We start from the raw sequence: 22,999 nt of genomic DNA, 5'->3' as shown, positions 1-22,999 counted from the left end.
ATCAGCCGCACTGCAGCATTCTTCTCTTTCCATCCCCATGTATCCTCATCCCCTTCATCCTTCCCATGATGTCTACTGACTTTTGGCAGGGGGCAGGTACTTAAAATTTTTCCTAACCTGCCAAGGGTAGAAAATTCATTAAACAATTCAACATTCTAATGAGAGAGAGAAACAAAAACCCTGGAACCAATAAAACAGAGTAAGCAGCAGCAAAATCGGCAACTAATCGACTTTTGGAAGAACTGTTTTAATCCCCCCCATATGAAAGTAAACATATGTAATTATGGGATGTCTTTGAAAACTTCATGGCAACAGTCGTAAAGGGCCTGTTGATGTTTTTGTGTCATGAATGAGGAAATTTTGTTAGAGTCACATTTTGATGTGAGAATTTTGTGAAAGTAGTCTCAGTTGTGATTCTTGAACTGGTCTTTGATCGTAATAATAAATTTGTTGTTGTTGTTTAGTTGTTTAGTCATGTCCAGGTTTCGTGACCCCATGGACCAGAGTACTCCAGGCACTCCTGTCTTCCACTGCCTCCCGCAGTTTGGTCAAACTCATGCTGGTAGCTTTGAGAACACTGTCCAACCTTCTCGTCCTCTGTCGTCCCCTTCTCCTTGTGCCCTACATCTTTCCCAGCATCAGGGTCTTTTCCAGGGAGTCTTCTCTTCTCATGAGGTGGCCAAAGTCTTGGAGCCTCAGCTTCAGGATCTGTCCTTCCAGTGAGCACTCAGGGCTGATTTCCTTAAGAATGGAGAGGTTTGATCTTCTTGCAGTCCATGGGACTCTCAAGAGTCTCCTCCAGCACCAGAATTCAAAAGCATCAATTCTTCGGCGATCAGCCTTCTTTATGGTCCAGCTCTCACTTCCATACATATTATTGATGTGAGCGTACCTGATTCAAACTTCCTGAACTGAATGTACGGAAACAGCTATCCTTCATAATTCAGATGTGTCCCAATTTTGCAATGTAGTTCGACTTCTGGTTGGCCAGTGTGAGAACAGGATGTTGGTCTAGATGGGACATCAGCACAATTTCGGCAGGCTCCTTTTGCGTTCTGTAAATGTCCGGTTGATGGTCTGAGTTTAACAAAGAGTAAAAATATAATTGCCAGGGAAGGTAAATCGTATTTGTTTCAAAAACAACATATATTTCTGACTGTCAGGTTGCCTCCTGTTTATTTAAAGGGTACATTCATAGGCTCTGAGTAGCACAACATAATTGCCAGCTTTGTCTATCTTGCTCTCAGGCAGGATATCATTTTGTACTGTGTTACATCTACAGGTATAATTTTTCCTGGGGAGTCTCTTCAGTTGCATTCTAGAAAGAGATCGTTTATATAATCTGGCAGATCTATGTATCTGTATTATTATTTGTTAAGCTCTCCCCAGGATTGGGATTTGTGATAGAGAGCTATTGTTGCTGCCTGCTTTTCGAGGGTAATCAGATGTTCTGTGCAGGGCATTCTCTTGTTCTTCCCCAAAATGCACAGAAGGTTAAGAAATTAAAAACATAAAAAGAGGCTTCTGAATCAGGCCGGTTGGCCCATCTAGCTCAGCATAGAATCATAGAGTTGGAAGGGACCCTGAGGAACTGAGTTCAACCCCCTGTAATGCAGGGATATGCAGCTGTCCCAAACAGGGAATCGAACTTGCAACTTTGGCATTATCAGCACCAAGCCCTAACCCAGTGGTTCTCAACCTGTGGGTCCCCAGATGTTGTTGGACTACAACTCCCATCATCCCTGAGCTCTGGCCTTGCTAGCTAGGGGTGATGGGAGTTGTAGTTCAACAACATCTGGGCACCCACAGGTTGAGAAATGAGCTAGCATCATCTTGTTCTCACACTGACCAACCACATTCCTTTAGGAAGCCCGCAAGCAGGACCTGAGCTCAACAGCCATCTTGCCTGCTGTGATTCCCAGCAACTGGAAGTCCCAGAATACCGGCTCTGACCGTGGAAATAGAACATAGCTATAGTAGCTGCTGATAGCCTTGTCCTCCATGAAAAGAGAAAGGTTCAGCAAGAAGAAGGTGTAGACTGGTGACAATCAAAGTCTGCTCCAGAGAGTCCTCTTAGACTCTCTTAGACTTAGACAGAAATTTCCTACCCTTTCCCCCGTGTAGCCCAAACCATGGAAATTTAAAATAATGCTCTGGTGCAGATTTTGAGAGTCTATGAGAAAAGGAAGGGGAAGTCCCATAGCGTTAGCAGGACTCCCCGTTTTAAATGCTTGCGGTTTAAAACACAAGTATTTTGTGTGTGGACTTTTGGTGCATTCTTTCACAAGTCCTGCAAAACCTGGACAGAAATGGCCTTTGACTGAGCACCAACGAGGCTTAAACAGGATGGAAATAGCTGCTTGGCCTGTCTCTGTGTTATTGATGATGTGTGTGCTCAGTGCCCGATTTTGTAGTCGTTTTAACATTGCCATTTTTGAAGTTGGTGTAATTTTTGTGTGAATCTCCTCAGGGACCATCGTGGGGCAAATGAGCTCTGTCAGAGTGGCATACTATCTATGGTATCTGTCTGTCTGTCCGTTCGTCTGTCTCATGAACCTCATGAACACAAGATATCTTAGTACCATAGAAACTGAAGACGGAAAAGTTCATTTTATTTATTTTTCTGAGACAGAGTAATCAAACCAAGAACTGGGCTTGTGTGTCATCTCTTGATGTGGTTAGTAACTTTTTTAAAATTCTGTTTCATTTTCAGGGTAAGAAGGGTGATGTTGGTGTTCCAGGAGTTGATGGATTGCCTGGACCTCCGGTAACTAAATGGCATAAATTATACACTTATTTTCAAAAGACCTGACTTTTCATTTGGTGTCCAAGGAGAGCCAGCAAACCCATGCTCTCAGGAGTTACATTTATAATATATATCTTATAACTAGCCTTGCTATGCTAGTTATTGGGGCAGAAAATGCTGATAAAGCATTCAATTTAGCATTCACCCATTCTAGCTTGCAATTTGCTGTTAATTCAGAGTGCACAGAACTCAAAGCCAAGGTATGGTAACTGGAAAGCTCCTTTGTTTTCCCTCCTTTCAGGCCAGCATTGGAGTATAAAAGATATACTGACCTTTTCCTACCCCATGCTTACCCTAGTTTATGCACATCTCCCTTTCCCCAAAACATTCAAAGAAATTTCAATGGAAGCCAAACCATGTAATAATAATAATAATAATAATAATAATAATAATAATAATAATAATAATTTATTTATACCCCGCCCATCTGGCTGGACTTCCCCAGCCACTCTGGGTGGCTTCCAACAAAATATTAAAATACAGCAATGCATCAAACACTAAAAGCTTCCCTAAACAGGGCTGCCTTCAGATGTCTTCTAAGAGTCTGGTAGTTGTTGTTCTCTTTGACATCTCGTGGGAGGGCATTCCACAGGGTGGGCGCCACTACCGAGAAGGCCCTCTGCCTGGTTCCCTGTAACTTGGCTTCTTGCAGCGAGGGAACCGCCAGAAGGCCCTCGGTGCTGGACCTCAGGGCTGGACGACAGGGGTGGAGATGCTCCTTCAGATATACTGGAGTGAGGCCGTTTAGGGCTTTCAAGGTCAGCACCAACACTTTGAATTGTGCTCGGAAACGTACTGGGAGCCAGTGTAGGTCTTTCAAGACCGGTGTTACATGGTCTCGGCGGCTGCTCCCAGTCACCAGTCTATCTGCCACATTCTGGATTAAACGTGAAAATGAAATAAATTTGTGGTTGGAAAGACAAGCATCACCGAGGTCCATTAATAAGTGATTTGACCTGGTGCTGCCTCTCAAATGTACTTTCCTCTTCAAGCTTGCTCCTACCTGCCATGTAATATCATGTAGAAGCACCAGAAAGACAAGTTCCTACTTAGTGGCGATGTTAGTGTGTTGCCATAGCAACAACCAAGCATCCTCTGGCAGCTTAAAGATGAAGGCTGGACTCATAAGAGTACTTACCTGAAAGCAAGGCCCATGAACTGTGATTCCTGCAGGAGGCCGAACCAGATGAAAATTTGGGTCCCTGTCTTACTCTACAATTCTATGCTTCTACGATGTTTTGAACTCAGTGGGTCTTACTTCTGAGTAGCCACCCAGAAGATTGTACTTCAGCATGTAGATGGTGCCATAAGGTTTCATAAGCCAGAGAATGTGATGAAGTGAACTTTCTGGACCATAAGAGTTTATGCCACCATAAAAGCATAATCTTTAAGGTTCCACAAGACTCTTTACTGTTTTTTCCTAAAAGGAGAGTTCATCAAAATAAGAACAAAAAAACAAAAGGAGTGGGGAAAGCTTACAATTCATGATGTAGAAAAATGCTTGAACATTGTTTGTGCATGTTGTTTGTGTTTAAATATGTATATATGATGATGATTTGATTCAGGTCACAGCACTGGAAAGCAAAATGAAAATAAAAGCTTTTCAGCATGAGGCGAAGAAATCACAAACTTCTACCCTTCCATTAAGTTACAAATTTAAACAAATGGCTCCTTGCCTTTTTGCCGAAAACTTGCTCTGCTCTCCAGAGGGAACTGCTATGTAGAAATACAGTCATGTTCCACATACTGATAGCCTCTGGGCACTTCTGGGTACTCTTGTTTTGTATTTTGTTTAGTAGAGAAAGCTATTTATTTTCTGAAATAATGTTGGCCCACGGCTCATGAGGCCACCTCGCTTAATAATCTGGGACTTGGCTCAGTTGTGATATTATGAAGCAAACACTTAAGATGATTAAAAAGGCAAAGGAGTCAGCTGCACCGGGCTGTTGCTGTGTAATGGCCGAGTATTTAGCATTTTGCTGTAATTTTCCAGCTATTATATTAGTGTCCAAGGCCAGTTTTGAGCAGACAATACCTATTGTGCTTGCCGTGGTTTCCCATTAGCATAAGCATCCAAGGACCTCACAAACTTAGCACTGTTGCTTCAGTTCAAATTCCCTTGTGTGTGTGTGTGTGTGTGTGTGTGTGTGTGTAAAGGAAGATTTGCATTTTAGGCCAACATGGGGATGAAAGGGACCTTTAAAAAAAAGAAGTTTGCCGCTGATTTACCTTCTGGTCCTATGCATGTTTACTTAGAAGTAAGCTTCTGAAGTCTTCAGTTCTTTTTCTTCCTCTCCCCCTCCTCCTCCTATTATTAGTATTAATCCACGAATCTGAGGTCCCACAGCAAATTGCAACAACTAAAATACAATATTTAAACGAGTTTTAAACAATTTCCAATCCCAGAAATGAGGTGTGTCCTAAAAATACACATCTCAAGTGTCAAAAGCGAGAGTTAAGAGGTTAATGGGGGGAAAGCCCCATCTGAGTGAGTAAGACTTTCTTCTGGGTATGTATGGTTGCGCTGTAGGATTCTTTTGGGACCTAATGGGACTTCCTGTCTTTTTTCCTTTTCCTTTTCCCCTATTATTCCTAGTCAAAGGTTTTGTGTAAATGGATGGCTCCTCCATAAGTGTAGCACAAATGCCTTTTGACATTTACAGCGTGCCAACATTCTGCAGGTGCAATTTAACATATTTACCTGAGCCTCCATGGAATTGTGTGCCATCTGTCCCGTATTTTATTATAATTTCCCATCAAGTCGTTCTCTTTGTCCTTTGCCTACCCTTTTTCAATGTATAACCCCATATTCCATCCAGAGTTTCTTTACTGTTTAATACAACAGTCAGCAGACTGTTTGATACAATATGTGTTCATTTTATCAACCCTACCTATTTTGGAAACCATTCCTTTCTTCGCCTGTGTTGACAATTCTTAAAATCCAACTTCTTTCCTTAATCTGTTTCCAGTTAGCATGCTTCCTATGCAGACCCACAGCTGAAACTATCTTATATGACCGATTTTCTAACCAACTCCTGTTATGAACAAATACAATCACTTTAGAACCAGGGTTATATCCAGCAGAGTTCTACTCAGACAAGATGTACTGAAATGAATTGTATATTAATTCCCATTGGCTTTCCTGGAAAAACCCAATACCTAGGGAGGAATTCAATACCACCCTAATTTAGAGTTGTTCAGTGGTGCACTAGTTGCACTGGTGAGATGGTTTGCACAAGGCAAGGCAGCAAAAAGCTAGCATGGTTCTTGTGGCTGGTTGCACACAACATATTTTTGCAGACCTATTACTTCCTGCTGCACAAGCTGTTTCTCAATAAATTTCCACTAGCACATCTGTTGCACAGGATCTCATAATTCCATTCTTACAGTAGCAACAATAGCTGGGAGCCAGGGAACATAGGATCTGGGACCTTACATCCTAAGAGGACAGGAATTTCCCCTGTTTGATACATATTTGTTTCAATAAGGTTTGCTCAGAAAATTCAAATATAATGGCTTATTCCAGATTCCCATTATTGCTTATTGTTCTGTAAAAAAATTTGCAAATGTTATGGTTTTTCCAACAGTTGGCTTAACAAATGCATAATTGCTGCTCTGCTGGTGGTAGGGCACTGGAGAATTTATCTAAGAAATCTTGCTAGTTTGATTGAAACCAGCAGTATAACATGATGACTTAGGGAATCACAGTTGATTAATCTAATGAGTGGCGATCAAAAGGATTTGTAGCTCAGTGGTACAGCATCCATTTTCCTTGCAGAAGGTCTTAGGCTCGATCCTTGGCATCTCCAGGTAGGGCCCAGTGTGGCGTAGTGGCTAAGAGCAGTGGACTCGTAATCTGGTGAACTGAGTTCGATTCCCCGCTCCTCCACATGCAGCTACTGGGTGACCTTGGGCTAGTCACACTTCTCTGGAGTCTCTCAGCCTCACTCACCTCACAGAGTGTTTGTTGTGGGGGAGGAAGGGAAAGGAGATTGTTAGCCGCTTTGAGACTCCTTTGGGTAATGATAAAGTGGAATATCAAATCCAAACTCTTCTTCTTCGAGAGGATCCTGTCTGAAACCTTGGATCCTCAGGGGAAATAATGAACTAGACTGGACCAATGGTCTGGCTCAGGTTAAGGACCTTTCCCCCTATGTTCTAACAAATTGATTAAATCAGCACAAATTAAATTTACATAAGACTACTAGCCCCTCCTGCATGAAAGTGAATATTCCTGCATCTCATATTACTGGCATGCCATCAGCAGTTTTTAAAAATAACTGTAGATGAAAAAATATTGTTAAAGTATTGCCTGATTAACTGGAAATGCTAAAGTTTTTAGCTGATTAAAAAAAGATTTACATTTATCACCGCAGCAATGTATTAATCATGCATTGCAGCCCTAATTGAAGCTCTTTTGGCTTCCCTTGAAATTTATTGAATGTTTCTCCTTACACAGGAGCCTCCCAGTTTCGTATGGTTTTTCTTTTTCTTTCAGTGGGAAGTGTAGTTCTAAGACTCATCAAGTCTTCACCGCCCTCAGACCCCAAACAGGGCATTTGGCACTAGGGGGAAACAGGTGACACCATCAGTACAGTCAATGAGCAAATAGAATCAGTGCTTCCTACAGCTGCCATGGAAGTGTCTGAACCCCAACTTCCAGAAACCTTATTGGATAACTAAGTTCTCATTGCTTCCATGCGAGGATCCTCAAAATTCAACTTCAGATTTTAAATTCATCACATTTCACGGCAGTTCTAATGCTGACGTCCTATTCCTAGCAAGTGCTTCAGTCTTAAGAAAGTGTATTCTTTCTTTGGCAATCACTGAGTAGCTGAGTAAGATTGTCTTCCATCAACACGGTTTTAACAATGAGTCCGTAAGTGACTGTGAAGACCAATTCTGGATCCACATGTCCTTCCACAGTGGGGACATTGGTTTCCGGGCAGGAGTGGATCATGGTGTGGATTTGCCAAGCGTGCCTTCCTCTTAGCATGTTTCTCCCTTGCGTCCTGAGTTCGAGTGTCTTCAAAGCCCATGACACCTTTGGTAAAGGCTGTTCTCCAACTGGAGCACTCACAGGCAAGTGTTTCCCAATTGTTGGTGTTTATACTACCTTTTTTTTTAAAAAAAATGGTCTTCAGACAGTCTTTAAACCTCTTTTGTTGACCACCAGCATTATGCTTTCTGTTTTTAAGTTCGGAATAGAGTAGTTGCTTTGGAAGACGATATTCAGGCATCCACACAACATGACCAGTCCAACAAAGTTGATGTTGAAGAATCATTGCTTCAACACTGGTGATCTTTACTTCGTCCAGTACACTGACATTAGTTTGCCTGTCTTCCAGTGGCGTAGCGTGGGGGGTGCAGGGGGGGCCGGCCGCACCGGGCGCAACATCTGGGGTTAGGGCAAATCCATGGGTTAGGGGGCGCAAATCCACGGGTTAGGGGGCGCAAATTACTTGCCTTGCCCCGGGTGCTGACAACCCACGCTACGCCACTGCTGTCTTCCCAAGTGATGTGTAAAAGTGTATTACACTGAGTCAGACAATTGGTCCAATCTAGTTCATTATTATCTACATCAAGGTTTCCCAAAATTGGACTTCCAGCTGTATTTGGACTACAATTCTCATAATCCCTGACCAGTGGTCCTGCTAGCTAGGACAAACAGCTGGTGACCCAAGTTTGGGGAACCCTGGTCTACATTGACTAGCAGTGACTTTCCATGGCTTCAGGCAAAAATTTCTACCATCCAGCTCAGTATTGTATACAATGACTAGTAGTTACTCTCTGGAATGTCATCAAAAGACTTTCCCAACTCGACTTGGAGAAGCCAGGAACGGAACCTGGGATCTTCTGCATGCTCTGCCACTGAGCTACAGCCCTCTTAGGCATATCACATATTTTCTGCACTCAAAACTATCACACTATTTTCATCACTGGATAACTTTCCCTCCTCCATTGTGTGTCTCTCTGTGTGTGCTTGTTTCAGTTTTGTTTCCATTCCTGGTCCCTTTGCCCCCTCTAGTGACAAAGATGTTCTAAAGCAACATGTGCAGTTTTCAAGTCTGTGTGAATGTTACTTTCCCAAAATAGTTTGCACAACTTCTCAGTCTTCGGAGTCAGCTCCTACTATTCTGCCCTTCCCCGTCCTATCTCCATTTTATTTTATTCTGTCTAATTCAAGGGTAGGGTACCTTATATCCTGAACCCTGGAGGGCCAAATTTGGCAGGTGGCCAAGACCCTCGACACCCACATACACAAACCCAACAGGCAATGCTGTACTTTGAAGTTCCAACTATTGGAAGTATTACTTGAATTTCCCTCCTGACATATGGCTGCTTAAGGATTTTGATGTATATATTTTTTCCTCACAGGGTTCTCCAGGACCACCTGGAGTCGCTGGTCCTCCTGGGATTACCGGCCCCCCAGTAAGAAATTTTCATTCATAAAAATTTGATATCATAAGGGCATCCTTCTGCTGCTTTAGATACAAAAGCAGCCCTCGTATGAGGCTGTTTTGAGTGGCAGATATTGGGTGTGGTTATGGGTGCCATGGTAAAGAGGGAGAGATCAGCCTATTTCAATCTTCATTATATGTCCATTTCCTGCAGAGGTTTTTTTTTTTTTTTCAAAGTTCCATAACTTTGCATTTAAATTGCATGCATTCCCCCTAAATACAGTCATACCTCGGGTTGAAGTAGCTGAGTATTTTCGGGTTGCGCTCCATGGTGCCCCAGAAGTAACAGAGCATGTTACTTCTGGGTTTTGCCGCTCGCGCATGCGCAGACGGTCAAAATGGCATCATGTGCATGTGCGGAAGTGGCGAATCATGATGCGCAGACATGGGTTGCGTTCGCTTCAGGATGCGAACGGGGCTCCGGAACGCTCCCGTTCGCATCCAGAGGTACCACTGTATATGCTTTTTTGCCTGCACTTTCACATAAAGCACAAATGTTAATGTCCTAAAATATGTGTTACCCCCATAAGATACCCATGTTAAAATGCACATGTCAGGGGTAGACAGACTTCAGTCTTGTAGGATCCCCCTTCCCACGAAAAATCCCTGAGATCCCCTAATTAGAACCTGGTGCAAAAGATTTGTGGTTGGAATTCAATAATTCTGGATTCAGAAATAATTTGTGATTGATTACCATATGTGAACAATCCTTCTTTGCAAAAATGCACCCCTGGTTACCCCCAAGCTTTCTCCATTGCCATAATTTTGGTGGCAGAGGGAGTCGATTTGTTACTGCTATTGTTACAGAGTTGCAAGCCAGAAACTTTTGCTAACCTTTTGCCAGAGCATTCAGATCTACCTTCTTTTCAACCAGCAAGCTATTTCTGCATGGATGGTTGGTACTGGGTGGCAAAAAAGATGGCACTACAAGTAATTGTTATCTTTCTTTTTGCTGTGACTATTCTAGGGGCTGCCAGGAGAAATGGGGAGAAATGGACTGCCTGGACCACCTGTAAGTGCTTGTGGGTTGTTGTTTTTCTACAGGATACGTTCCAGAAAACATGCATGCATTCAGAGTTAGATATATTGTAATTCTGGTTCTGGATCCTGTATCTTTTGAGTTTAGGAAAAGAAATGTGTGTGTTTCTGTGCGTGTGTTCAGGGAGGGGTAAAATAACCCCTCCCATTCACTTTCTCCCCTTTGCTAATATCCTTAGAACTCACCTCTGCCGGCAAATTTCATCCAGTTCTGTCAAGAGATTTAGAAGCTTATTGGCATCGCCTTCAAATTTATTTCCAATGACCAAATAAATAAATAAAACTCAAAACTATTAAGGCACCTATGATAGATAGGGGAAACCCTGCAACTATTTGTTGTTTTGGCAGGCTTTGTATACCTAAAAAGGTGTAACATACCATCAAATTTCATGGAATTCTTTGCAAGTTTAAAAAACACAAGTAATTTGTTTGTTTCCCCTTCAAATCACCAGAGAAAACCTTGGATTTTTTTTAATGTGAGGATCCAAATCAGACCTTAGATGGAGTGGATAATGCCCCCAACAGCCATTGAATCAACTAGCTTTTGAACTGCCAGATTCAGGTTCAAATAGAATATTTTCTTTGGTGTACTTCCCAAGAACTTAATATAATGCAAACCTTCATGAAAGTTTTGCTTTGTATATGTTTGTGTGTATTTGTGTGTGTTTTGTTTTACTTGTACCTTTGGCATGGCTGACATCTAGTGGTCTTTCCTGAGATTACTCTGTTAAAGCTACATCATTGATGCAAAATGTGAGCCTCCTAAACATGTTCAATTGTAGCTCTTTGAAAGGAGTAGGGAGTGCTTTATAATGTATGGCATGAATGTGTGACCTTAGTCTAATCTATGATGGTGTTTTCATGTCTTACAAAAAACACCTGCATTTCTCCATTTCTTTTATTTTGGATTTCTGGGTTTACTCCTGTTTCTCCTGGCTATGCTGCATTTATCTAAGTTTTGTTCCCTCCCTCTTTTTAGGGTTTACCTGGGAAACCTGGCCTGGATGGCTTACCTGGGCTGCCTGGCTCAAAAGTAGGTGAATCTGGTGTAAAGTGTAACCCTGGCAGAGGGAAAACAAGCCTCTGGTGTGATGGTTAGAGTGTTGGACTATGACTTGGGAGACCAGGGTTTGAATCCCCACTCCGACATGAAACTCACTGGGCAACCTTGGGCACATCAGCATCTCTTAGCCTAACCTACCTCAGAGGATTGATGTGAGGATGAAATGAGGAGGAGGAAAACCATGTAGACCACCTTGAGCTCCTTGGTAGATAGAGGTGGGATAGAAATATAATTAAATAAATAAAGAGATAAAATAGCATTCTTTGCTGGATTTCCAGGCTGCATGGCTTAGGATTCAGTTTAAAGGTAAAGGGACCCCTGACCATTAGGTCCAGTCGTGGACGACTCTGGGGTTGCGGCGCTCATCTCGCTTTACTGGCCGAGGGAGCCGGCGTACAGCTTCCGGGTCATGTGGCCAGCATGACTAAGCCACTTCTGGCAAACCAGAGCAGCTTACAGAAATGCTGTTTACCTTCCCGCTGGAGCCGTACCTATTTATCTACTTGCAGTTTGACGTGCTTTAAAACTGCTAGATTGGCAGGAGCAGGGACCGAGCAACGGGAGCTCAGCCCGTCACGGGGATTCGAACCTCTGACCTTCTGATCGGCAAGTCCTAGGCTCTGTGGTTTAACCCACAGTGCCACCTGCATCCCAGGATTCAGTTTAGGGGCCCATTTTTTGCTTGCATCTCCAGAACACCCATTTTGGGGACTTACAGTAGCCAGACTGAACCAACTACCCTCTCTCTGAGCCAGGAAAAGCGAATTGCTCTGGTGTGTCCTTGGCTTAATATCATTGAGAATCAGCTGTGAATAAGCCAGCTGAACCGTAGATCTAAAAGGTAAAGGACCCCTGGAAGGTTAAGTCCAGTCAAAGGTGACTATGGGGTTGCAGCATTCATCTCGCTTTTTAGACCTAGGGAGCCGGCGTTTGTCCGCAGACAGTTTTCCGGGTCATGTGGGCAGAATGACTAAACTGCTTCTGGTGCAACGGGACTCCATGATGGAAACCAGAGCGCACGGAAATGCTCTTTGCCTTTCTGTCACAGTGGTACCTATTTATCTACTTGCACTGGCATGCTTTTGAACTGCTAGGTTGGCAGGAGCTGGGAAAGAGCAACGGGAGCTCACAGGGATTTGAACCACCAACCTTCTAATCAGCAAGCCCAAGAGGCTCAATGGTTTAGACCACAGTGCTAACCACATCCCTCATAGTCGCCTTTGACTGGACTTAACTATCCAGGGGTCCTTTACCTTTACTTTTACCTTTTTACCTTAGATCTACTGCATCCTGAGCTTCATATTCTTTTGGATCCTGCCATAGGATTACCTCTTTATTCCCCAACACCTTGTTTTTTTGTTGGAATGGGTGATGGATGACTCCTCCTGCCCACCCACTCCAATAAACCATCCCCACTCCCACAAGAAACACTGGGGGGACAGAACCCCCAGTTCTTCCATCAGTCAATAATTTTTATTCCATAGCTCTTACTCTGGATGCTTATTCAAACACATCTGTTGATTTTGCTGACTTTTGCTTGCATTGCCTACAGGGAGAACGTGGAGAAAGGGGAGAAGAAGGATTTCCCGGGAAAATTGGTTTGAAGGTAAACAACAACAAAACATACCATTTCTTGCAGCTGATGCCAGCTGCATTTATTATCATCTGCTCTGCTCTCATGATCCAGTCAGAAGTAACTAACTCCAGGCTTGGGTTGAACGAAACACACCTCTGTTCTCCGGTCCCACCCGCCAAAGGCAATTTTGGGGGGGCGGGGCTTACAGTTGCCTCTGCTCATCAAGTTGAGCTGGGATGAACAACTTATATTGGCATATATTTGGCTAAGCCATCCCAAATTATTATTATTATTATTATTATTATTATTATTAAGCCTTAAAATTACTGCAGTGTCTTCAACTGGTTGTTGTTGTGGGCTGTTCCGCGACAGAGAATGGAACCAAGAACAATTCATCATTCTTAAAGTTTTTCTTTAAAATTGAAATGGAATTTTAAGAAATGGGAGAAATTGGCTGCCCTGGGTAGTCCGCAGTAAACCTGTTTATTTGATTTCACTTTTCCTCCTAGGGTGAAACAGGAGAGCCTGGACGTCCTGGACTAGTGGGCGAGAGGGTAAGTAGAAAAAATCCCTCCAAGCCATGGGATCAACAAAGCCAGATTAGAGCAACTTCATTCTAGTGCTGCAGCTATTGGAGACAGGGCCTTCTGGAAAGTTGTTTCTGTTACTGAAGCAAGGACCCCTTCAAACCATTTTACAGAATCCATAGTGATTTCAACAACATTTTTAACTGGAGTCCCCATAGAATTTGTCCAGAAGCTCAGCATGTGGATGTCTGAAAAGAGAGTGATGTCAGATCCTTCAAGGTGGGGTTTGGCAAAAGCAACCTCTTGTGAGCTGGTTCCAATATTCTTTTTTTCCATCATAGGGTGAAGCTGGCCTCCCAGGCTCACCTGGTTTACCAGGACAGAGAGGAGAAAAAGGAGATCAGGTATGCCGTGTGTGTGTGTGATTTTTATTAAATTTTCTCTTTTACAATTTAGAATATTCATTTAAACAACCATAAAATATCAATGACTTCCCTTCCTCTCTTTCCATGGTTCATTTTGCATAACATAAACCCCTTTATATTTTTCATAAACTCAACCATTCAGTATTCCATTATCACATCCATCAAAACTTATTTACACTGTTGAATTTATCTTAATGCTGCCATCTTAATGCTGTATTTCAAGTGAACACAATTTCCCCCCATATATTCAATAAACATTTTCCAATCTTCTTTAAACGTATGTTCTTCTTGTTCTCTTATTCTATATGTTAGGTCCACAAGCTGTGCATATTCCACCAGTTTAAGTTGCCATTCTTCTTTAGCTGGGACCTCTCTCATTTTCCATTTGGGGGCTAATGAAACACAAGCTTCAGTAGTGGCATACATAAGTAGCCTTTCTAGACACCTGGGAATTTTCGTCTGAATTATCGCCAACAAAAACGACTCTGGGTTGTTGTTTTTTTATGGAAAAGTGCTTTTTATCATTCCCCCCCCCCCAATTCATTATGAATTATTTCCCAATCCTCTTTTACCCTTCTGCAGGTCCACCACATATGAAAGAACATTCTTTCATAGCTATACCATTTGAGGTGTTTAGTCTGGATTGGACCTTGAAGAAAAGGAGAGCTCCATATTAAATTTATTTGGGCTATCCTTAGTCTCCTCCACAACTTAGAATGCTGCTTCTCAGCAGTCGAAGCCAAGAGGATGGGGGCTTTTTAATGTTTGCTGTCTTTTCTTGATTGACTGTCGGTGCTGCAGTTGAAGAACTTTCCATCTGAATGTTCGATTTACTGCCACCAGTTGGCCATTTATATTGCGACAACAAATATGTAGTGACTTTTTTGTTTGTTTGTTTACTCTGACATAAAATGTCTTTGCTACTCAACACAATAAAAAATAGTGACAACAACAACAACAACAACAGCTGCACTTTCTTCTGTTCCTTTGCAGGGCGAAAAGGGAAGATCTGGACTCCCTGGTTTCAAAGGTGAAAGAGGTGACAAGGTGAGTTTCAACATTCGAGGGATTTTAGGTTTATGAAATATTTGTAATGTGACACTGGCCAACAATAAGGAGAAGGGTAAGATCTTGGATGAAGGAACATGCTAGAGTACAACTGAGTAAGCTCAGGAGAGGGACAAGGAGGATCTGGTCTTCAAACCATTGTTTGCATTCTTTGTGTTAATTTTTGTACTATTTAGTTATTTATTTATAAATGTATTTATGTAACACCCCCCAAAACAACAACAAGAACACATCAGTGTGGTGTCCAATGCAATAAAAACATTTTAAAGCAAAAACATTTTAAAATGTCTGGCTACTCAGGGGACATTTTGAACAATTTCATAGAGTTGCTGGGGTGGAACAGAATGGGAAACACCCCAGCCCCCTTCCATCCATCAGTTTTATCCAAAACACATACCCCAAAGATTGGTCCAGTCTTCCATACCCTCCAACATTTCTCGAATTAATAGAAAAAGTGGGACATTCCGGGATCAAATCAGAAACCAGGACAGCTTCTCTAAATCAGGGATGTCCCTGGAAAATAGGGACACTTGGATGGTCTGGTCTGTTGGGAATCTGAATACGTGCAGCTACTCACACAGAGTCAATTAGGGTTTGGCAGACAGCCAAGGCAATGTGGAGGAGTAAGTCTGCCTGGTGATACAGAGGCATGGAGACAGCTCCATGATTGGTCAAGCTCTCTCACGGGAATAATGATTAATGGCCTACTAACTGGAATGTGTGTTAGTATGAGTTTGAGTGTAGGAGTTGTGAGTCGTGTATGAGAGAGCTAGCTAAAGATCCATGTTCTGTTCTGTTCTGTCCACTGTATATAATAAACACCTAACTACAAGTTCCTGGTTCCTGCTTCGTCCATCCTGTCTGCAGCCAAGTTGCCAATTGCTATCGTGAACTCTGCGTTTACTCTGCTAGGTCTGGCTAAGGTCCTGCAATTAGTCAGAAAGTTGCGAAACACCAATAGGTTTTGCCAATATGGTCTTCAAAGGACATTAACCCAACACCCTCACAAAAAAAGGACTTAAAAGCATTGGGTAAAATTCTAAGATATTAGCCCAGCATTACAAAAACAAAGCTGAGCTCAGGAATAGCATAATAAAAGGGCAGAAATAAACATTTACTCCGCCTTCTTAAAGATATTCCATGTTTAGGCCCTGAGATCTTCCTTGGAGGTGGAGAATTCTTTAAGATGAAGGTAGATGAGCTTTCAATCTTGGCCCCACCGTGGTCCTAATCCAAACTGGAGGAGAGACATGCTCTTTGCTCCAGGAGGGAAAAAAACCTTCAGTTTTCACTACCTATTATTTTTCAAAACCATGCAATGATTTGATTAACACCATGTCTAGTTTGGCCCTAAACTGAACGAATGTCCTCTCTGATGAGCTGGACTGGAGTGGTCGTATCCCACAGGAATGGATTTTGACCTGTGTGTCAGTGTGACTGTTCTCTTTTGAAAGAAAACTATATGAAAAGGATGTATAGATGGTATATAACACCAGTTCAGATAGCAAAAATGTACAAAACCGGGTCAAACATATGTTGGAAATGTAAAGAAAAGGAAGGGTCCTTTTATCATATGTGGTGGGAATGTAGAGAAGTTAAAAAAAATTGGGAAATGATATATAATGAATTGAAGAAAATCTTTAAAATTACATTTGTAAAAAAACAAACACCAGAAGCATTTCTGTTAGGGATTGTAGGACAAGACCTGCCAAGGAAAACAAAGAATTTATTTATGTATGCTACAACAGCGGCAAGAGTCTTAATAGCACAAGGATGGAAGAATGAGGAAACTCCGACAAAGGAACAGTGGCAAGAGAAACTGATGAGCTATGCAGAATTGGCTCAATTGGCATACAAACTGCGAGATAAGGACAACTGAGACTTTAAAGAAGAATGGGAACTTTTCACAAATTGCTTAAAAAGACAACAAAATGAACTGGACTCCTTGGCAAGCTTTGAATAAACATACACAAATTTATCCACAGGAATGGATTTTGAGCTGTGTGTCAGTTTCCTACTTTCACACCCTAAATCTCTGCTTTCTTTTCTAGGGAGATGTCGGTCCTGCTGGTCCCCCAGGCTTACCAGGGACAGTAAGTAGCATTTATTTATTTTTTAAGAGCCCAGCAATGGCAATGAAGTGGGCTGTAAAAGGAATTAGTCTAATACCATTTTTGGCAGTTTGGAGAGGGACTGCTACCTTGTAAGAGACATGCAGTGTTTTTTTGTGCTGCAGTCTCCGGAAGCTGAGGGACTGCCTAAGCGCTTATTATCTCAGCTCAATCACTGAGATAACTGCAGGAGTTGTCGATGGTTGTCCTCCGAGTTGGCGAGGCGCATTTGACATCAAAAAAGGAACAAAGCTTCCAAAGTAGAATATTCTGCCAGCAGACACCTTTGATTTCAACCTTTAAATGCTTGCTGATTTTTTTCTATTCCACCAGGTATATGCAGGCAATTTAGAATATATATTTCCATGGTGATTAGTTGGTACTCTGCGATTTTAAAAATGTATGTGTTTTTGTTATACAGTGGTACGAACTTAATCCGTTCCGGAAGTCCGTTCTTAAACTGAAACCGTTCTTAAGCCAAGGTGAGCTTTCCCTAATGAGGCCTCCTGCTGCCGGTGCCTTTCCACCATTCAGATTCTGTTTTTAGACCGAGGTAAAGTTCGCAAACCGGGACACTACTTCCGGTTTCGCAGAGTTCGTAAACCGAATCGTTCGTAAACTGAATCGTTCGTAAACAGGGCTGTTCTTAAATCAAGGTACCACTGTATATATGAATTATTGTAATCCACTTTGATAGTTTTAATGATTACAGCATTTTAAATAATAGTACAGTGGTACCTCAGGTTACAGACGCTTCAGGTAACAAACTCCGCTAACCCAGAATTAGTACCTCAGCTTGAGAACTTTGCTTCAGGATGAGAACAGAAATTGTGCAGCGGTGGTGCGGCGGCAGCGGGAGGCCACATTAGCTAAAGTAGTGTTTCAGGTTAAGAACAGTTTCAGGTTAAGAACGGACCTCCGGAACGAATTAAGTTCTTAACTCAAGGTACCACTGTAATAACAAAGGTGCACACTGATGCACAAAATCCTTACTTTGTGCTATTTTCTTGAACTGTGAATGATTTCCAAAGTTAGAAGAGATCACGAATCATTATCCATTTGTTACCATCAAAATGTAAGCATTGTTACATATTTTTTTTTCTTTGTACAGAAATCTCATTTTGTTTTCTTTGTTCTCTTTCTAGACTTCCCTGTTTACTCCGCATCCCAGTCACCCTGTAAGTGTCACGCCTGATTCTTCTGCCTTGTCACTCTGATAAGTTGAAGCCATTGTGCTGTTAAGGACAGGATGCTACCTAAAACATCAAACATGTGGTTTAATACCACTTGCAAATAGCATCTGCTGAAGGGTGGATGGGTAGTTGGGACCAGGACTGCAGCAGGAAAGGAGGGGGGTTTAACTCTTTCCATCCCTGCCACAGTCCTGGCAGAAATTGCGCTGACACAGCTAGCATTTCCCCCTGAAAAGAACCTGCAGTTGGTGTTAGTCAGAACTTCCTTTTTCAGTGCAGTTAGCAGCTGAAGATCTTTGTTGAGACTGCAACAAGGATGGCGGGATTTAAACCAAGGGTGAAGAATCTCAGGCCAGGGTATGCAAATATGGCTCTGTGGAGTTCTTTGTCCACCCTCAGGACTTGATCCAGGCCATGATCCAGAATGTGGGTTGCGCTGTGGTCTAAACCACGGGGCCTTTTGGGCCTGCCAATCGGAAGGTCAGCAGTTCGAATCCCCACAACAGAGTGAGCTTTCGTTGCTCTGTCCCAACTCCTGCCAATCTAGCATTTTGAAAGCACGCCAGTGCAAGTAGATAAATAGGTACCTCTGTGGCGGGAAGGTAAACGGTGTTTCCGTGCACTCCGGTTTCCGTCACGGTGTTCCATTGTACCAGAAGTGGTTTAGTCATGCTAGCCACATGACCCAGAAAGCTGTCTGTGGACAAATGGTGGTTCTCTCAGCCTGATGCGAGATGAGTGCTGCCACTACATTGTCGCCTTTGACGGGACTTAACCATCCAGGGGTCCTTTACCTTTACCTTACCAGGCCATCCCTCCCACACAGGCCAGATCCCTCGCTACCACCCCCACCCTTGATGACCTTTGATCATCTTGATCGCCCTCCTCTGCACACATTCTAGCTTGTCAACATCCTTCTTAAATTGTGGCGCCCAAAATTATATGTGTGGTCTGACCATTGCAGAATAAAGATAAAGGGGCCCCTGACCATTAGGTCCAGTCATGGCCGACTCTGGGGTTGCGGCGCTCATCTCGCTTTATTGGCCGAGGGAGCCGGCGTACAGCTTCCAAGTCATGTGGCCAGCATGACTAAGCCGCTTCTGGCGAACCAGAGCAGTGCACGGAAACGCTGTTTACCTTCCTGCCGGAGCGGTACCTATTTATCTATTTGCACATTGACGTGCTTTTGAACTGCTAGGTTGGCAGGAGCAGGGACCAAGCAACAGGAGCTCACCCCATAGCGGGGATTCGAACCGCCGACCTTCTGATCAGCAAGTCCTAGGCTCTGTGGTTTAACCCACAGCGCCACCCGCGTCCCCCATTGCAGAATAGAGTGATACTATTACTTCCCTTGATCTGGACACTATACTTCTGTTGTTGCACTCAAACAGCCGGAGGGAACCAGGTTCACAAAGGTTTCTATGCAGTGTATGGCAGGAAGGTTTGGCAAGCCTGCTTATTTCCGGTGTTTGGGTCTTTGTTTCTTTTTTAGCAAACTGAAGCTGTGTCTTTTCCACAGCTCTTTTCAGCCCACCTGAAAACACAGATCAAACTGTGCAATCAAACAACTAAAAGGAGAGAATATCAAACAAGCTTCCGGAGATTAATTGGCAGCCTGCGTTTCCATGGCGACAGTGGCCTGCATTTGCAGTTATTAAATAATATCCTTCCCTTTAATTTAATTAACCCTCAGCGTTGCACTTGGAGCAATTTGGTTGTTTAAGATGGGGTTGCAAGCTTGAAATGACTTTATTAATATTTTCCCAAATGAGCAATTTGAATCAGTAAACTGAAGAGAGAAGTTCATTATCATAGTCGCTTGTACTGCACTGTCATCTTTCTTTCATCCACTAGGAGGCAGCAGAGAGTCTTCATGCAGAACTGATGCTGTCTTCAAATCTAATGCTCATATCTGCCTTAGGATTCAGTCCTATTAATCAGCATAGGAATATAGAGAACTGCCCTGTTCTGAGTCAGACCATTGGTCCTCCAGATCTTCAGGCTGCAGACATTCCCTTCCCCGCCTATAGATACCAGGGATGGAACCGGGGACCTTCTGAATTCAAAGCAGAGATGTGATTACCACTGAGCTGTAGCTCGTGATGGGAGAAAGGTTCACTTCAATTGACATTTAAATAGAAACTTGCCTAACTTGCAGTTCTGAAACAATACAAGAACCAAAACCATCGCTCAAAATTCAAACTTATCTGAATTTTGCAATTTAGTCCTCCAGCCAAGTACCGTGTCCAAGAATGCATATATTATGTTAAGGTTGCATGGAAAAGAAGCAGAAATAAACAAATAACATAAAATTATACTGCATTACAGTGCAATTGGACACGGGTGGCAATGTGGTCTAAACCACAGAGCCTAGGGCTTGCCGATCAGAAAGTCAGTGGTTCGAATCCCTGTGACGGGGTAAGCTCCCGTTGCTCAGTCCCTGCTCCTGCCAACCTAGCAGTTTGAAAGCATGTCAGAGTGCAAGTAGATAAATAGGTACTGCTGCAGCGGGAAGGTAAACGGCGTTTCCATGCACTGTTCTGGTTTTGCCAGAAGTGGCTTAGTCATGCTGGCCACATGTCCCAGAAGCTGTCTGCGGACAAACGCCGGCTCCCTCAGCCTGAAAGTGAGATGAGCGTGCAACCCTAGAGTCATCCGCGACTGGACTTAATGGTCAGGGGTCCCTTTACCTGTACAGTGCAGTTGCTTTGCAAAAAGAAAAGATGCATATTGGGAGAAAATAAATGCACTAAGATGAATTTTCATGAGCACTTGCCACACAGAAGTTGCATCGCTGTCCTGCACATGGAAGGTTGACCATTGTGAAGAAAGGGATTTGCTCTCTATGTGTGGGCCTCACAAACATGCTTGTACTTTTTGTTCCCAGGGAGAACAAGGGCTACCAGGTGAAAAAGGTGACCGTGGAGAAAGAGGTGAACCCGTAAGCACATTGTAATCTTCTTGCTTTGCTTGCTATAAGTACATTGAAAGGGTGAAGAGAGCTATTTCTGTTTTGGAGCATGCTACAAATGTTTGTTCAGTGGAGGGAAAACCCAGGAGTCTCCTGAACAGAAGAACTGATAGGATTTGACTTTTGTAGGCCTCTCCCTTGCTCCTTCTGACTCATTATGCAAGTTGTCGATTTGACATTATTCCTGTGATTATGGGAGCTGTGTATCTGTATGTCTTCTAAAAGCTGCAAAATGTGTGCAGGTGCCCATTGCTTATTGCATCAACTTTAAATTTGTATATGAAGTTTCTAGTCTTCATGAGGTTTATATACAACATCAGGTAGCTGGGAGAAAGGGACAGCTTCACAGGCAGGTTTTTCATCTCCCATTTATTATTATCATTATTATTATTATTATTATTATTATTATTATTATTATTATTAATTTCCTGCCCCTTTGCTCTCATTGTTCCTTGATAACTAGACTCTACTGCCTCCTTTTCCCCCTATGTTCTTCTTCCCAGTCCCAGCTAAGAAATGACTAATTAATTCACGCTATGGATGGAGGAGGCATCGGTTTGCTTTGCTTTTTTTTTTTTTGAAGCAAACTTCCAAAACACTCCTGAATGTTCGCACAGATGGGAACACGTCCCAGACATATTATGCACTTTTCTGGATTCTGCAATGAAGTTTCTCTGTGCACAAAAATATGTATCTTACTTAAAATCATGGTGCATATTTTGCAGATGAATGCACTGAAAAACCTTGTGCATATTTTACATAAAAATGGGCTTTTGTGTTTACAAAAATGCATGCAAACTGTTTGCAATTTCAACGTGGACTTTTTGGGCAGACCTACAACTGAATGCCAGGACAAAATTAGGCTGCTCAGTCCATCCCTGTGTGCAACTCAATATGTTAGAATCCTAATGAATTACTGAGTTTTTATAGGCAATTAGGAAGAATGAGGCCTTTACGTTTTATCTAACTTGATTTGTCTCACTTAAAAAAGAGGAGGCTACTGCTTGATCTCTGTATGGTTTCTATGGGCCTAACATGATACTTAATTTCCCTTGAGAAAAATCACATATATAACGAGGAACATTTATGGTTTTTTACTTTTCTCCTTTCCTTCCAACAGGGAGAACGTGGCATTCCTGGTAAAGTGGGACTTCAGGGGCCTGCAGGGCCACCGGTAAGCCAGAAACGCTGGATCTGATTAATAAGTAGCAAAGCAGCTCATGTGTGAAGGTCGTAATTCTGCTTCTTTCGATTTTTTTGGTTAGAGCAGTGCTGGTTTCCGGCTATTTTGCACTTACGGCAAGGCTAACTGGTTGTGCCCCTCCCCATTTTATTTATTTATTTATTTATTTATTTATTTATTTATTTATTTATTGCTAATTTCAATTTTCAAAAACAGGTGTCTTCTATATTAAAAAGAAAGAAAGCACAACACTTGAAACTGCAAGAAAATGCAGGGATAAGTAACACGGCTATTTTTGATAACCTTTCTCAACTACAGCAGAAAACGTTTTAGCACACAAATCATTTTGAATAACCTTGTGAATTTTGATGTTAAAACTTAAACCTCTTGAAAGTTTTCATTTCAGGCACATCAAAATCTGACTTTGCATGCCATTTCCTTCGCAATTGCCCCCAATTCCTTCAGGTCAATTGCTGATGCTTGGGCATAATCAGTTGATACAGTTGCCAACTATGACTCTCTTGCAGGATGGTTGAGCTTATGTAAGTTTTTATAAGTTTCAGCTTTGAGAAACTGT

The 22,999-nt window shown here is 42.5% G+C and overlaps 1 protein-coding gene across 1 annotated transcript in view; it reads left to right on the top strand.

Moving 5' to 3' along the window:
* The window catches only part of COL22A1 (collagen type XXII alpha 1 chain), a 171,261-nt gene that overhangs the window by 104,354 nt on the left and 43,908 nt on the right, over positions 1-22,999 (top strand). The window contains exons 24-35 of the mRNA XM_083621829.1: positions 2,714-2,767; positions 9,185-9,238; positions 10,235-10,279; positions 11,285-11,338; positions 12,921-12,974; positions 13,454-13,498; positions 13,813-13,875; positions 14,890-14,943; positions 17,016-17,057; positions 18,221-18,253; positions 21,156-21,209; positions 22,360-22,413. Of these exons, the coding sequence (XP_083477955.1) occupies positions 2,714-2,767; positions 9,185-9,238; positions 10,235-10,279; positions 11,285-11,338; positions 12,921-12,974; positions 13,454-13,498; positions 13,813-13,875; positions 14,890-14,943; positions 17,016-17,057; positions 18,221-18,253; positions 21,156-21,209; positions 22,360-22,413 (606 nt within the window). The remainder of the gene's footprint in view (positions 1-2,713; positions 2,768-9,184; positions 9,239-10,234; positions 10,280-11,284; positions 11,339-12,920; positions 12,975-13,453; positions 13,499-13,812; positions 13,876-14,889; positions 14,944-17,015; positions 17,058-18,220; positions 18,254-21,155; positions 21,210-22,359; positions 22,414-22,999) is intronic.

Source organism: Podarcis filfolensis, assembly GCF_964270895.1.
Source record: "Podarcis filfolensis genome assembly, chromosome: 7".
Classification (NCBI taxonomy): domain Eukaryota; kingdom Metazoa; phylum Chordata; class Lepidosauria; order Squamata; family Lacertidae; genus Podarcis; species Podarcis filfolensis.
This window is presented reverse-complemented; position numbering and strand designations above follow the sequence as displayed.